General features: G+C 37.1%; 3 protein-coding genes across 4 annotated transcripts; 2 read left to right on the top strand and 1 right to left on the bottom strand.

Moving 5' to 3' along the window:
- Window positions 1-201: 201 nt before the first annotated feature.
- LOC100256108 (bidirectional sugar transporter SWEET6b) lies at window positions 202-2,933 on the top strand. The gene is made up of 6 exons (XM_002274546.4): window positions 202-458; window positions 642-678; window positions 838-1,054; window positions 2,073-2,234; window positions 2,316-2,435; window positions 2,531-2,933. Exons 1-6 carry the CDS (start codon window positions 416-418, stop codon window positions 2,714-2,716), a joined length of 765 nt encoding a protein of 254 aa, XP_002274582.1. The 5' UTR covers window positions 202-415; the 3' UTR covers window positions 2,717-2,933.
- An 818-nt stretch (window positions 2,934-3,751) lies between these two features.
- Window positions 3,752-8,321, top strand: LOC100262894 (peptidyl-prolyl cis-trans isomerase, chloroplastic). The gene is made up of 7 exons (XM_002278771.5): window positions 3,752-4,032; window positions 4,510-4,800; window positions 4,923-5,122; window positions 5,878-6,113; window positions 6,550-6,692; window positions 7,680-7,751; window positions 7,854-8,321. The coding sequence occupies exons 1-7, from the start codon at window positions 3,859-3,861 to the stop codon at window positions 8,082-8,084; spliced, it is 1,347 nt and encodes a 448-aa protein (XP_002278807.1). The 5' UTR covers window positions 3,752-3,858; the 3' UTR covers window positions 8,085-8,321.
- Window positions 8,322-8,677: 356 nt separating this feature from the next.
- Window positions 8,678-16,488, bottom strand: LOC100268039 (serine/threonine-protein kinase STY13). Of its 2 annotated transcripts, none has more exons than XM_059742873.1 (6): window positions 14,887-16,488; window positions 13,141-13,262; window positions 10,600-10,850; window positions 10,301-10,475; window positions 9,493-9,627; window positions 8,678-9,254 (listed from the first exon to the last, which is right to left on the bottom strand). In XM_059742873.1, the coding sequence occupies exons 1-6, from the start codon at window positions 15,131-15,133 to the stop codon at window positions 9,048-9,050; spliced, it is 1,137 nt and encodes a 378-aa protein (XP_059598856.1). In that variant the 5' UTR covers window positions 15,134-16,488; the 3' UTR covers window positions 8,678-9,047. The 2 variants fall into 2 exon arrangements, with proteins under 2 accessions (XP_059598856.1, XP_002278739.1); XM_002278703.5 differs by having other exon boundaries at window positions 10,654-10,850.
- Between the last annotated feature and the right edge of the window lie 30 nt (window positions 16,489-16,518).

The following is a 16,518-nucleotide window of genomic DNA, read 5'->3' as shown; positions in this document are numbered from 1 at the left end:
TATCCATCTTTAGTAGGTGGTGACCAATTTGTATTTGGGTATATCTAATTAAAAAGGACCAAAAAAAATCTTTTTGAAAAAGGATAAGATGGATAAAGATAAAATTAATTAATAAAAAATCACAAATATAAAGTTTCCTTTGAAAGTAAATTTGACTAATTAATATTTAATTAGAAATATAATCGAAATGTTATCTGGTAGATGGAAAAAAGAGCAAATTAATTTGAAAAATGAGTAACAGAATGAAGATTTTTGGTTGCATTCGAATTTGGAATGGACACAAAGATCGAGTCACGATCCAATTCTTTTTTCTCTTTCACCAAGTATAAATATACACAGATATGATATAACTCATCTCCATCTTCTTCTCCTGTCTTTTCTCTTTCACGGTCTGTTTTTCGTTCTTGTTTTGAAAATGACTGGAGCAGACACGGCTCGGACTGTGATTGGTATTATTGGTATGTTCTTTATTTTGAGCCTTTTGCGTTTTGGACGGTATGCTTTTCTCGTTTGGTTAGGAAGAAAATTAGGTGGGAAAAGAAAACTCAAGATCTTCTGGTGAAGTTCTTGCTGTGAAGTTTTTCTTCTTTCTCATTAATGTTGAGATCATAACTAACCTTTTTTTTTTTCTCTCGGTACAGGGAATGTCATCTCCTTCGCACTATTCGCCTCTCCGTCGTACGTCTTTGATCACTATAACGAGGGGCTAACTTTTTCTTGCTATCCAAACAAGATTAGTTAACTGCTCGGAAGAGAAGATTTGGATTTTTTTTTTCCTTTTTTATTTTGTTTTGTTAATAATTAAATTGAAGCGATTGTATGTGTTTATGGTTGCAGTCCAACATTTTGGAGAATATGGAAGAAGAGATCAGTGGAGGAGTTCAGTCCAGATCCGTACCTAGCCACAGTGATGAACTGCATGTTTTGGATCTTCTATGGACTACCAGTAGTCCATCCAAACAGTACTCTGGTGGTGACCATCAACAGCATTGGGCTTGCAGTCGAGTTGATTTACCTCACCATCTATTTCGTATTTGCTCCCAACAAAGGCCGGGTATGCGTCAAATCATTTCATTCTTCTCTTTAACTTACTTCCCATCTGAACCGAATGAATATGAATACGAATCACAGGTTGTTAGGTTGTTGAAAATTGAAATCCAATATGGGTTATGGGTAACGTCATGAATCATGATTGGATATATGATTACGTCATGAATCATGATTGAATTTTAAATTTTAGAGTTCGTTTGATAGTGATTTAATTTGAGTTGTTTGATATAATAATGTTTGTTATCTACATTGATTTGAATATGACTATGGCTTTTACAATATTTTTTTATTAATTATATTTCATATATTTTTTTTGGGCAAAGATGTATTATCTTTGATGATTTTATATACTATATATTTGATCGGTGAATATATGAAATTTAAATTATTTTTAAAGGATTCTTATTTATACTTTTCTTGAGAACAAGTAGTAGTGATATCAAACATAATCCCTTTTGATTAGGATAAAGATATGAGTAAAGAGAGTTTCATGTTGAATTTGGATTTTTTTGGGCTCGATTAATTATTATTAATAGAAAAGAAATCATGATATACCATATCAAAGACAATCCCCTTTGATTAAAATAAAGATACGAGTATGAAGGGTTTCACTTTGAATTTGGATTTTTTTGGACTCTTGCTATTAATTGTTAGAAAAGAAATCATGATATACCATTTTAGATACTATCTTTGATCAATGAATATATGAAATTTAAATTATTTTTAGGAATTCAGAGGATTCCTATTTTATATGGAAACTTTTTTTTTTTGGATTTATAGTACTGATATCAAACAAAATCCCCTTTGATTAAAATAAAAATACGGGTATGGAAGGTTTTTTGGATTTTTTTGGACTCTTGCAATTGATTGTTATTAATAGAAAAGAAATCTCACTGTTATCCTTTTAATCTTCATGGCTGTAAATCGATATCAGATAGAGTCCAGGAAGGTTTTATTTATAGTAAATAAATCATATTGTTATTGTTTGAATCTTCATGGGATACGGCTTGGTTGGTATGCAGTTGAAGGTAATAGGTGTGCTTTGCCTGGAATTGGCTTTCATGGCTGCTGTCGTTGTGGTGACACTGACAAAACTCCACACCCATGCCTCAAGGTCTAATTTGGTTGGGATTTTCTGTGTTGTCTTCGGAGTTCTCATGTATGCTTCACCCCTCACCGTCATGGTACGTCTCTTAATTTTCAATCCCATATATACATATACATATATATATTAGTATTAATAAAGCGTGTCAATTCCTGAACAGAAAAAGGTGATCACAACAAAGAGTGTGGAATACATGCCATTTTATCTTTCACTAACCAACTTCCTTAATGGAGTCATTTGGCTCACTTACGCTCTCATCCAGTTTGATCTCTACATCACGGTACATAATTAATTAATCTCATTAATTTAATTTAATTTATTTTTTCATCACTCTTCTTAAAGTTAAACAAGTTATGGTGCTTTGGGTCTTTACAGATAGGGAATGGGCTGGGAGCAGTGTCAGGGGCTATACAGCTGATCCTATATGCCTGCTACTACAAGTCTACTCCAAAGGACAAAGAGGGCAAAGAGAAGGGGAAGTCTTCTGAAGTGGAGCTGGCTAGCCCTAAGAGACTAAATAAACCAACACCACAAGCTACTGCTGCAAACACTGCTGCTTGATCTCACCCTCTTCTTTGGGCTGTGTGCTTTTAGATTTTTCTTTCTGTTAGTATAGTTTTAGGTTTATTATTTTTAATGGGAGTAGTACCACACACAGACCAATTAGTTTGAGTTGTACACAGTTGCCTCTCATGTTTAGATTGATGTCGAGAAATAAGGCCATTCAGTCGTATGCAGATGCAACTTCATAATATCAAGGATTTGGTTTTCTTTTAAATGATTCTTTATTGGTTTTACACTTCATTATATAAAGAATCCTATGTTGGGAGCTTAGCACCTCCGAAAGGAAGGCCAGAGGCCCAGGATCGTGACTCCTTAATTACACAAATTATTTATTTGTTCCTTTAAGGAGGCGTTCTCAGGAGGAATTGAAACTGGGATTAAACCTTATATTTAACCAACTCCTGGTACAAGTTTTTTGTTGGGATTGGACCTATCATGGTTGACGCTTAACACCTTTTTAAAGGAAAGGCCAAGGCCCAGAACCGTGACCGTCAATCACACCAATTGTTTATTGATTGTTTATTTGTTCCAACTAAGGAGACGTCCCCATGAGTCAAACTCAAGACCAAGCCTTAAGCCCGCATAGCATTCTATCCTGGTACCATGGTGGGCCCATGTGGCTCAATCCCAACATCCTAACCCTATTTTGCCATGTTGAAGAGTTCCCCTGGAAAATGACCTATCTTATTCCTCAGGACTCGGACTCTATCAGAGTTTTGTCCTAGGACTCTCTCTTAGGACTCTTTCTAAGTCTGAACTACCATCCTCTGTTTTAACCAATACCCATTTGTGTATTGCTTATTTCTCAAACGAATGAAGGCCATCGTTTGAGTCGCCACTCACAAGTGGGTAGCTTGCCTCCTTGTGTCTGTGGGCTCATTTTTTAGGGATGATCTTGGCCACCTAGTAAAGCCCAACCTGCTCTCAAGCCCATGTTCAGTTCCTTCAAGTACGCAATCTCAAAATCCAAATAGTTATCTTATCCATAGCATGAGGCCGACCTGGCCGCAGTATCTACTACAATACTATACTATATCCACACTCCTTTCATTCTCTTCCATAGTCTCAGTTTCCTCCCCCAAAAGCTTATCCTTTCTTTCTCTCTCTCAAAACCCTAATGCCATTTTTGTGAAACACCCATGGCAGCCTTTATCTCCTGCCACGCCTGTTCTTTTCTATCTACCTCCAAACCCGTCACCCCAAGAATACCCACCAACCATTTTCGCTTCCCAGTTTCTCAGAGGAGTGCTTGGACTCGGAAGCTCGGACCCAGATGTTTTTCCCAATACCCACCCCCATTTCAGAATCAAAAGGTTTGAGCTTTGATCTTCATTTTACATGTTCTTTTAATCATTTATCCCTAGTTTTAGTTCTACATTGTGCATTTTCTGAAGTCAAATTTTGACTGATGTGACTACATAAATATTATAGTGCCATTTGTATGTGGATTTCTTGATAACAAGGAAAAATGGGATTGAGCAAATTATGAGTCTCGTTTGTTAGATTGAATAATTCAACCGATCTATAGGATATTAAAGACTCTGTTGAGAATATAAAGTTCCAATTGGATTGTTAGAATTCATGGAGTTGAGCTTGTTCTTATTACACTTAGTGTAATATTTGGAGTCATGAAATGGTTAGTCAGGACCGTTTTCTGTTCAGTGAAAACTATGCAATTTGGAATTGTGTTCAATTCTAGTGCTTTTGAAGAACATAGTTGAAAATTTGTCAGATTTGGGGATCATTGTGCAGTATTAAATGGAACTTAATGGGAGTTCACTTTTGAGCAGAAAGCGAAGTCCTTTTCCTTGAAGGAATGTGCAATTTCTATAGCTTTGGCGGTTGGATTGGTGACAGGAGTACCTGCAATGGACTGGTGTGCTGATGCCTATGCGGCCACTCCAGCATTGCCTGATTTGTCTGTATTAATTTCTGGACCGCCAATTAAGGACCCAGGAGCATTGTTGAGGAATGCGCTGCCTATTGACAATAAGGCTATTAGAGAGGTTCAAAAGCCACTTGAAGATATCAGTGAGAGTCTGAAGTTAGCTGGAGTCAAGGCACTCGACTCTGTTGAGAGGGTAAGAAATTCGAGCTTTATATTTTTTAACAGTAATTAATAGTCATGGTTTCTAGTGGTTAGCTTTGGCTGTGGAAACCTCGAATTAATAGTAACTGGGGTTTGACTCTAAATGAATTGTAGAATGTGAGGCAAGCGTCTCGAGCTCTCAAGCAGGGTAAGAGTTTAATTATTGCAGGATTAGCAGAATCAAAGAAGGAAAATGGAGTAGAATTGCTTGGCAAGCTGGAAGTTGGAATGGATGAGCTCGAACAAATTGTGGTGGACAGGAATAGAGATGCGATTGCTCCTAAACAAAAAGAGCTGCTTCAATATGTTGGAGAGTGAGTAGCATGATAAACTCATTAACAATGGCATACTAAAGCTTTATTTATTACTTTCTTAAACATACCAGAAAACAGAGGAAGTGAAATGGGTGTTTACTATTGTATAGTTCCAAAATGCAACGTGAAGGTAAGATTGGGAATTTCAGATTTGTGGGGCAAGGCCCTGATATTGAGTCTTTGTATTATGTTTCCAAATTTTTTCTCAATTCAGAATGACAAAAATGTCTATTGGTCCTCCTTGTGGTTGACAATCTAATATATCTTTAACCCGTAAAAAAAATGTGTGAGAAGTGTCTGAAAAGAAGCTCCTGAGGTAATTTATATCTAGCCTGAAATATGTTGTGAGAACTCTGGTTTATTGATGATTCCTGTGGCTCAAGGGTACAACAACCTGAAGGCGTTACCAGGCATTTCCTAGGATCTTCTCCTAATATGGGTGTTGGTGTCCAATAAGGAACAAGGTTATATCACTGCAACCTTAGAAAGATTTAAACTTTAAACATTAGTGTTAGACAAGGGAATGTGTCTGATGCAACCTAGAAGGCTAAAACAGGGGGTCATTGTGATGAAGGTTTTCCTTAGACCTATTGGGGAATGATCTTTAATAACCATATCATACTTGTAGTAGGTCCTATTTTTAACACAGTTGGGAAGGACTTGTACAAGCTAATCCTCTTAAAATAATATATTCTCATATATACCCTTGTCATTGACTGCAGCTGAGATCTTCCTGGGGCATTGCATTTCTGCAGTGTTGAAGAGGATATGGTGGATGGCTTCCCATACGAAGTGCCTGAAGAATACCAAAACATGCCTCTCTTGAAGGGGAGGGCAACCGTGGATATGAAGGTCAAGGTCAAGGACAATCCTAACCTGGATGAGTGTGTGCTTCGAATAGTTCTAGATGGTTACAATGCCCCAGTAACCTCTGGGAATTTTTTAGATTTGGTGGAGAGGCACTTTTATGATGGCATGGAAATCCAAAGAGGTAAGATATCTTAAATCTTAAATTGAAACTTATGCAATTGTGTAGACTGGAGCTTTTCTTTACTAGTTCGGACAATAAGCATATCAATTTTGTGGACTGCCCTATGGAAGTAAGATTACATGTTCAATTGCAATGAACCTTGACCCTCTATTTGACATTTTTTGATTCAGTTTGATGTCATTATGCATCATCTAAAAACAGGATAATGACTAACTGATTCAAGTGTTTCTAACTATTGGATGAATGGAGGTCTAGCAACCCCTCCACCACCGACCCCACAAGCCGTCCTCTCCCCCTGCCCCTTCTTCTCCACTCCCCCCTCTTTGCCTTCCAATTACTACTGCCTCCATCATGCTTAGTTGATAATTTCATATTGTATACAATGCTAAGTTGATAGTTTTCTTTCGATAAAACTCAGATTTACTTTTTGTTGCAGCTGATGGATTTGTTGTTCAAACTGGAGATCCTGAGGGTCCTGCAGAGGGCTTTATTGATCCAAGTACAGAAAAGCCCCGGACAGTACCACTTGAAATCATGGTGGAAGGAGAAAAAATACCTTTCTACGGAGCGACTTTGGAAGTAATCTCTCTCTCTCTCTGACTTTTCTCTCTTCAACATAAATTTAATTATTTGTTGAACATTCCTTAAACTTGTAGAGAATAAATAATGTTTCTAGTAAAAGCATATTAGTAGAAATTAATCAATATCAAATCCCTTTACCCACAACACATGCATATTCACTTGCTTTCGATAAATGAAACCATGAGGCGGATGACTTAAATTCTATATCCTGCATTTTAAGTGATCAATAGTGCTCCATTCATGAAAATAAATAAATGGATGAGTAAAATAATTTTTTTATTTTTTTATTTTTTTATTTTTTATAATCGAGGAACCTTCCATGGCTAAGCCCTTAGGACTCTCCATGGGGACCCAAACCTTAGGGTGTTGACCGCCTTGCAACAACCAACATCGTATAAATTCAGGGTATCATCAGTAACAGGATTCAAACCTAGGACCATGTGCCAGTTAGTGAGACCAGACTTCACAATGTTCGCCCTGACCAATTGGGCTATCCCGGCAGGTTGGACAAGTAAAATGATTAAAATAATTAAATCATGTGTGTGAAAAATAGCTGCCCTAGATGCACTGTAATTTATTGTAAAAGAAAAAGAATATCTCGAGTTTAGTCTAGTAATTACAGTCAATAAGTTTAATAGCTTTATCGAGGAGTTCCTTGAAAAATAGAAGAACTAAAAAAAAAAAAAAAACTCTAATCAGACTCTTGGATATTTAACATTAACTGTGGAAATTGTATGGTGCCCAATCAGAAGAGTCCAGTATTGACCTGGACACTTTTAACCAGCTTCTTCAAATGGAAGGCATAATACCTTAGCGTTTAGTACTTCATTTTTCCCCTTGTGTTAGTTTCTTCGTTCCTCTCTTTTCTGCTAATTGTCTTAATGCTCTTTGATATATTTTTGGTCAAAAGACTTCATAATCTGTCCTAAAATCTCGATGATTGCTTTGATCTGTCAAGGCTTGATATAATTGGTGTTTGAACAGGAGCTTGGTCTGTACAAGGCTCAAACAAAGCTTCCATTTAATGCATTTGGAACAATGGCCATGGCAAGAGATGTAAGAACTCTAATTCATACCATGGCTATTTCTACATATGTGTATGGACTTGATGGCTAAATGATATTTGTTCTTTTTTTGTTTTTTCATTTTACTCTGCAGGAATTTGACGATAATTCCGCGTCAAGCCAGATATTTTGGCTACTGAAAGAAAGTGAACTGACTCCTAGTAATGCCAATATATTGGATGGCCGTTATGCAGTGTTTGGATATGTGACAGAAAATGAAATTTTGTTGGCAGATCTCAAAGTTGGTGATGTGATAGAATCAATTCAAGTAGTCTCTGGACTGGATAACCTAGTTAATCCAAGTTACAAGATTGTTGCTGGCTAGCTCTCCCTGTACCATGAAAATCAAATAACATGCATGATTGTGAGCCTGCCATGCCCTACAAATCGGTTTGGCTAATAAGAGAGCAGCATGCTTTGTTTTTTAAGTACATTGTTTTGTTCCCTGATTTCAAGTTGACTGTATTCATTTCAGACAATGCTTATCCATATTGATTTATAAGCACTCTGAACTCAATAAGTGCCTCTAAATGAATGCTTTCATAGTGAAATTGGATATAAATCTGAGTTCCTGAACAGGAAAAAGCTGATGGAAACAATTCTAAAGGGCTTTGACGCCTACCGTTACAAAAGAAGGTTGATATATTGTCAACAACAGATATGTTATCCTTCCAGAATGGCAGAAATCAAATGGTCCAAGAACTGGAATCTCATCCTCTTAAAGAAGATGGGATGATATACACAGAATGGGATTTTGCAGATAACTGGCCCAGTGGGTCTGCCTTCTGTTGGATCAACCTTGTTCATATGAGCAAGCACTGTGCTGCAGTACAGGGGTGCTCAGATGGTCTGAGCTGGGGTCATGGACTATTTCAGTGCTCATGGGGAAAAAATTGTTCCAAATTAAGCCCTCAGTAATGCACATCAGGAAAGGCATTTTTTAGCAATTTACCCTGTTGAATTAACAGTTCAACATGGCAATATCTGACTGTTACATGAAAGCTCATCTTACAGAAACGTTGTTTAGGCCAACAAATCCTGGAATCGGCCACTCTATCAAATACACAATTTCCTTTTTAAGGGAAAACGAAAGAAGAAAAGATTTACAGCATCCAAAAATCCGACAAACAAACAGAAATTGATGAGTTCCTCTTATCCTAAAAGGCTAAAACCAAACCGCATTTCTGTATCCCTTCATCTCTGAAATCCCAAATCTTCCACCTTAAATTAAATACAAGCTGGATTTCCAGAACTCTGTACCATCTCTTTGCTTTAGAGAGCAATTCTTTCAAGGCCCTCGGTACTTGCCAAAACAGAAACAGCCTTGAGGTTGATCTAGAGGGATCATACCTCCACCCTTGGATGTGTCAATGCCCTCCAGCATCGATACCACCTCGTCCATCTCTGGGCGCTTGTCAGGGTTAGCATCCCAGCATCGCTTCATTACATTCGCAAGAGAGCTCGGGCAACAACGAGGTATCTCAGGCCTCAGATTCTGTACTTATACAAGTTTAATTATTCTTCTAATATACAATGTCTAATACAGTGGCTGTAGCACTTATCAGCAGCAAACATGTTGTATTACATAGCATAAAAATTAAATAAAACATTACTACCAGCTGGTCTAACTGTTATTAACCTTTAATACCATTATATGATATATCAATCATGGTACGTTTTTATTTTTCCTATTGTGAAATATGATAGTTCAATCAAGCTTGTGTGTTCAGTACCTGGCGGACAACAGCTGAGGTCACTTCTGAGAAGCTGAGATCTGGATATGGCATGTCACAGCAATAAATTTCCCACAAGCAGATACCAAAACTGTACACATCGCATTTCCTATTATACGGGTTGCCATTGAGAACCTGTCCCATTCCAAGCCAATAAACTACTCAGGAGCTTAAAGAAGTCACATATAGTATCAACAACTGCTATGGAAAGCCAAGTCATTGAATTGATTATATAATTTGACGTTTTAAGAGCTGGCTAGAAGCCAAGCAAGTGAAGCCACTTTGGCAGATACAGATACACTCAGGCTCTTGGTTTGTTGCAGAAATCATTTCCAGTAAAGGAGACAAACTGCAGCTTCAAGCAATAACTATAATGATACCTGTGCTTCTCTATATGCAGGACAGAAGAAAAAATTTCCGCCTGGTTTTCTAAGACAGGTATACCTCTAGAATACACCAACAAAGACATAATTTGGCCATGTAGCAAAGATTTAAAAACCATTTGAATTAATCTCGTTGTTTGGTGATGTAGTCAACAGAAACTTGTGTTTTCTATCGGAAAATGATTTCTAATGAAACGTAGAAAATCTATAGAAGAATAAAGGTTTATCTATTCTGTCACAGGGTCTAACAGTGACTTTCAGTTGAAATTGCACACGCACCTTTCTTGGAACAATTAGACCCTTCATATACACCAGTTTCAATAATTACCCAATTGTGTAAGTGGCATATGCAGCCCTCTGATCAGCTGAGAACAAGAGAGAGAGAGAGAGAGAGAGAGAGTTTTGTTTAGTAACCAAGCGAATACCTCTGGTGCCATGTAACCAAGGGTTCCAGTCTCGCCTGTCATGTCATTAGGATTTGAAGCCTCCATGCGAGCAACCCCAAAGTCAGCAATTTTTAAAGTACGAGTCTTGTCCAGAAGCATGTTCTCTGTTTTCACATCTCTGTGGACAATCTTCTTAGAATGAAGATAGCTCAACCTAAAAAATAGACAGAAGAGTAGCTCAAAGGCTGAGTTCCTAAGCGCAACTTCAATATCTTGCAAGTGAAAGAAAATCTTTGACATGCCAAACCTCAAAAAAATGTCAATGGAAAATAATTCACATTTGAAAGATTTGAAGAATAAAATAAGATACAGATGGGGCGTGAGAGTTTGACCCTCGTGCAAGATCTAGTGCCAGTTGGACAACTACTTTGAAAGCCAGCTTCCTTCTATGGTTCTTTATGAGGTAAGATTTCAGTGCTCCCCCAGGAAGATATTCAACAACAACACAACATACAGTACTTGGCATGCCAATGTGACCATTTTCTGTTTGTATGTTTAGCTCTGATGAGCCAATTGTAGCCCCAATGAACTGCAAAAGGAAATTCACATTTAAAATTACAAAGACAATTTGCAATAACAAAGGATTCCAGACAATTTCTGAGTAGTGATACCCATGCTGCACTACATTTTTTTCCTTGTTCAGTAGATGTAGACAAGGAAATAAGAAGAGGTTATAGATTGACCATATTAAACAGAATCTTTAAGGAAATAATCCAGGGGTATATTACAAGAACATTTTGCAGCAATGAGCACCAGCCCAGCACGATAACAATATCATTTCAACCCTCAACATGGAACAAAGTAGAAATCAGCAAAGGTAAAGAGTTTACAGAATGTGGCAAATCTTGAACATGCTATTTGACTTAGAAGCAGAATCTAAATGGTGAAACAATAAAAGAAGAAAGATCATCAAAGTTGGCAGCAGAATTGGTTATTATCATACAAAGCCATGCGGCATTTCTAGTTTTTGTTGATTATAACGTTGTTTTAAATTTTTAATACATATGGAAGGCAACAGAATAGTTTATTGATTAGGCATTGATTAATACTGAGGCAGTCACAAGGATGCACCTCAGCTGTTATTGCCTAGAAGAAAAATCATGTATTCCACTTCCTGCCCTAAATTATTGGGGATTGGCTACACATTAATCCTGCTAACCCACTAAATCTGGGGCCAAACCTTCAAGCAAGGCAATTCAACAACCTTTTTAGACAACAAATTTCAGCTAGACCTATTGAACCGGCTATCTGCAGTTATACAGACTTAAAGATGTCGAAATTTGTCTCCTTTTTTTTTAAGAAAAAAAATCTTCTACTAGTGGATAAAAACTCCAGTAAAAATAGCAGTCACAGCACCTTTGCCGTGGTATCCTTTATTATGACATCTAGCTTATGAGTATCAAAGTACGAGCAAGCACACATGTTCAACACATAATAAGAAGTATCATGCCAAGTGCCAAAAGTGCAAGCAAGTATAGACCAGACTAGGTTTTGCTACTGCCCAGTCAGCCATGACTGTTTTAGCCTTTTTCAGTGTTCTAGGAACACTGATCACCATACTATGTAGCTATTACTTGTCTATTGAAGCTTGAGATTGGGATGGGAATAGGTTCAAGCAAAATGGAGGCAGAGGCTAGGCAGGCCATAAGATATAAGTAGATGCTCGTTAGACTGAGAGCATAGAGTCATGGACTTCTAAGTTCAAATATTGTCAAGTTCTTCTGATGACTTGGTTTGCAGCTTGCCCAAATTGCCAGTTTGCAATTTTGCACTCAATTTTGGGGTTAGAAATATTTCTGCAGCAATTGACATCACAGAGAAGCACATACATACAATAATATTGGACAACGCAATATTTCTGAGTTATGGGGACTTCTAAGTTTAAATATTGTCAAGTTCTTTTGACCACCTTGGACAACACAATATGTGTCCTTTGATGCCAATATGCAGTACTCCAGCTCCTCTCATCTTGTCAACCTAGGACTTTCCACATTTTGCACATATATGGACAACCTTAAAGATTGGAAAAATAGGCACCCAATAGAGTACATATTGGGCTTAAGCTACAATCACAATTGGATTTGAGAAAACTACCCCATTCCAGTATTTGAACATAAGAAAATAAAATCATTTTATGCTATTACATTTGTTACAATTAAAAAATCATTGTAATTTCCTTATCATTGACACCAACTGAGACTGTCTGATTGGCATTTGGGAAAGATGACATTATTGCCTAGAAGTAATTTATTTCAAAAGTATCATGAAATTGACAGCCACTGTGATCTTATCCAAACATGATGGTTTGATTAGGCTAAGGAATAAAACGTGGTGATTTCAGGTAAATTATTTTATGACAACATTTCAAAATATCAGAAATATGAACACAGTTACAGAGTTTTATGCTGTTTAGTATCATGAAAGTCCACAATATTGAAATTATCACCAGTCATGAATTAGCCAACAATTCCATTACGAGAACATTAAGGGCTATAGTACTTTGACTTTCTTTTGTGGATGCAAATATTCATCTCACCACTTGATTGGAAGATTTAATTTATTTCAATTGTGACCAAGGTTGAGGTAAGGAATCACATGCATCTTATTTTTCCCCATCTTGGCAGGATGAAAAATTCAATATCTATCCAACATTTCAATCTCTGGACTTCAAACAATATTAACTCCTCATGTTTTTAGAACTTTGTTTGAAATAATATCAGATAATGATACAACACAGAATGAATTAACGGAAGCAATATGTTACACCATGTAACTTTAATTCACAAAACAAAAAGAAAAACAGAAACAAACAAACATACCTTAGTTACATTAGGATGATCAAGCTTGTGCCATACAACAACTTCTTGTGTAAAAGCTGCTCTAAGTGAAGCTATTTCAGCCTCTGTTCTGTGGCCCTCCTCTCCCCAATCAAGAAGTTTAACTATGCAAGAAGAAAGGGATGAAAAAGGTAAACAAAAATATGAAATGGTGGTCTGGCATTTGAGATCTAAATATGCATAATTTGGAAGAGTAAGAATTCCTCAGCTGAGTTATAGGGTCAGGAGATGTTATACTTGTATAGGCCTTTTGTATAGCCTTCCTTGGTTAGTGGAGGTTTACTTAGTTCTTTTGATCAGGTTTGTAAAGCATGGGGAGGATTCCTCATCCTTCTCATGTTTCTTTTTAATTTTCAATATATATGTTTTGCTTCTGATAAAAAAAAAAAAAAAAAAAAAGAATTCCTCGGCTGATAGCTAAAGCAACCACACATCACAGAAGATATTGATCCCAAATCAAATAACATCACATGAAGATGAGAATAAATAAATAAGTAAAATATAAATAAATAACTAAAACTATGAAACAGAACCAAACATGGTTGTAGCTTTTAGTTAGAGACTGTTGTTGATGCCTAGATCAGCCACCAACTCAAGATAGTTGAGACAAAGCTTTTAATGAGTTGTCGAGTTGAGCATTGATATTAGATCTTTATATTATAGACAATAACACCAATTTCAGTTGGTACTTTTCTTTTGAACAACAGATCGCATTTGCCAAGCCCACGGGCAAGGCCCCCCCTTCCTCAAGACAAAAGCAATTGGGCCTTCCACTTGTGGAGAGCCAAGATATAACACAAGGCTACAATGGGCTGATGGTAATTCAGTAGCTTTCATTTGTGTTACTTTATCCCCACAGAAGTGAGATAATAAGTACAAATCAATAATGAGTTGGGACACATGAAAGTTCAGGAAAAAGAAGAAAGACATCAAAATTATGGCAGCTAACTGCCAACTCAACTCCTTCTCGTGAATCACGGGTTTTGCAAGGCTGGTTCTACATGGCTTGATCACAAAGCACTCTGTTATAATCTACAGAGACTGAAAACAGGAAGTACTTTTATGAAAAACAAAAAAAAAAAAGAAAACGCTTTTCCTCCTTTCAGTTGCTAAGAAAACTGAGGATGCTCTGTTTTCGAACTTCTAAAATGAATGCTATGTGTAACCAAACCAAGTATTTGTATTAACTTCATTTTAGTGGAGGCAATTATTAGTTCTGGTCCCCAATAATGAATTTTAAAATTTTTCTTCTTCATGCATTTTCCCATCAACCAAACAGAGTTTGAAAGAATATATGTGCAGGCATAAATATTTAGGAGCCGGCAACAGTAAAAGCAGTAGCTCCCCTCGCCCACTAAGCCAAAAAAAACTAAAAACAGAAAATAACCCTTAAAAATGGCCCCAAAAGCCAAAAGTTCAACCAAGAAAAGTCCCACGTCAAAATTTTAAACTCTTATCAGTCATTAGAAGTCCATCCCTTTTGTCAGCCAAATTATGCCCATTGTACTTTTTTTTTTCTCATAATACAAGGCCCTATTTGGTCCTCTCTTAAGCATTTCCCTTTCCATCCAAACATTTTCTCGACAGCCAAACAGAAAGTGAACTTATATTCATGAAAGGATAAGAAAAACCAAATGGGTGTCCGAATAATCACCACAAACACACGGAAAACCAACGTAGAACGTCAAATAAATGGGTATTCAAAGAAAAACACAGTGCCCCACACACCTGCAACATCTTGGCCATCGTAAACCCCACGATGAACCGTCCCAAAAGTGCCACGAGCGATGACACTCTTGATGACGAGCTTGGAAGGATCAATCTCCCACTCTTCTCGAGTATTGGGCCTCTCTTCCTGCTGCTCCTTCTTCTGCTCCATAGTCCATGCTCTGCTGAGATGCCTCTGAAGCTGCTCATCCAAGCTCTTCAGATCTATCTGATCTGCCCTCACAAACCCGTCACTCTTCTCCTTCATTTTTCTTCAATAGACTTCCCACACACTCTATAAAACCTATAACCAACTATCTTATATGTAAAACATGTGAACACAGAAACAGTAGTGGAAGAATACCAACACCCCAAGATAAGAAAGCAGAAGAAGCAGTCGCAGAGACAAGAGTAACTGCCAATGTTGGAGAGGAAGAGCTAATGAGAGGAGGGGTTGTTGGTGGGTTTTGTTTCTGTGTGTCCCCACTCTCTTTCATCTCACTCCTCTCACTTTTTTTCCTCTTATTGTTTCTTCTTCCCTTCTTTTTTTCTCTCTCCGTCAAATATATATCATACATGTGGGCACATGGATATTGCCTGAATAGGACATGTGTTTCTGACCCACCTTAGTCTCCCCCTCCCTCTGTCCAACCTCCACTGCCACCACCTCTTCCTCTTTATACTTCCCTGCAACTTCCATATTTCTTCAATTCTACTGTTTCTTTCGTCTCCAAAATTATAATACTTTTCCAAAAGAAACAAGGTCCTTTATTCTCCATTTTTAGAGCTTTCAAGTCTTTTTAATGACTATGAATTTCCTTTAATTCAAAGATGCTACAAATTTCCATTAGGGTTGATGGAATTCCATGTGATTCTAACAAACAAGACCTTCATAAAGCTTCATTTTTTGTCTACTTCCATAAGAGCGATAGCATATTCCACAAATAACTCTTACCCATCTATCCTCTTAGGAGAAAAAAATAGCCCTACTATTAGAGAGGCGTTTCTCCTATCATTATAGATGTTGTATTATTTGCTTCGCACTCATGAATTTATTATATTATTTCCCTTCTATTTATTAAATTCATGAATGTTGACAACATCTGTCCCATTATTTAATATAACAATTATGAACAAATGGAGATTTGGAACTAAGAATCCTACTACTTTTGTTTCCCTTTTGTTAAGATCCAGAAAGGGTTTGTTTGGAATCTCACATTAAACTAATGTTTCAAAAAAAAAACCTAAGCAATGGCCATGATTTAATGATCAAGTAAACGTCACTTACAGATTGGATGAGAGGAAAAAGAACCAAGGAAAAGAAAAAAGACATAATGGTCAGGGGTTCCTCATGGGTTTCCCATACTGGGGAAGCTAAATTACATGATAGCATGCTTTAGTATAAAGACAGAGAAGACGAGATGGGGATAAGATTTATATACAAGAGGCAACAGATGGTTGGTGTGGGGGGAAGAAGGGATATTTTCAAGGGTACTTTGAACAAAGCCATCAAAGAAAGCAAGCAGCTTTGCCTCTTTCTTTCTTGTACTTCAATGTGCGTTGAGTTGTGGGTGTGGCCCAGAATTATTTTCAGAAACAAAGCTTATGATTATCAAAAGTGGGGTCCCAGGGCTGTTGTGGAAGGAGATGTAG

Source organism: Vitis vinifera, chromosome 14, assembly GCF_030704535.1.
Source record: "Vitis vinifera cultivar Pinot Noir 40024 chromosome 14, ASM3070453v1".
Taxonomy (NCBI): domain Eukaryota; kingdom Viridiplantae; phylum Streptophyta; class Magnoliopsida; order Vitales; family Vitaceae; genus Vitis; species Vitis vinifera.
The sequence above is the reverse complement of the archived record's forward strand: the minus strand, read 5'-3'. Positions and strand labels throughout refer to the sequence as shown.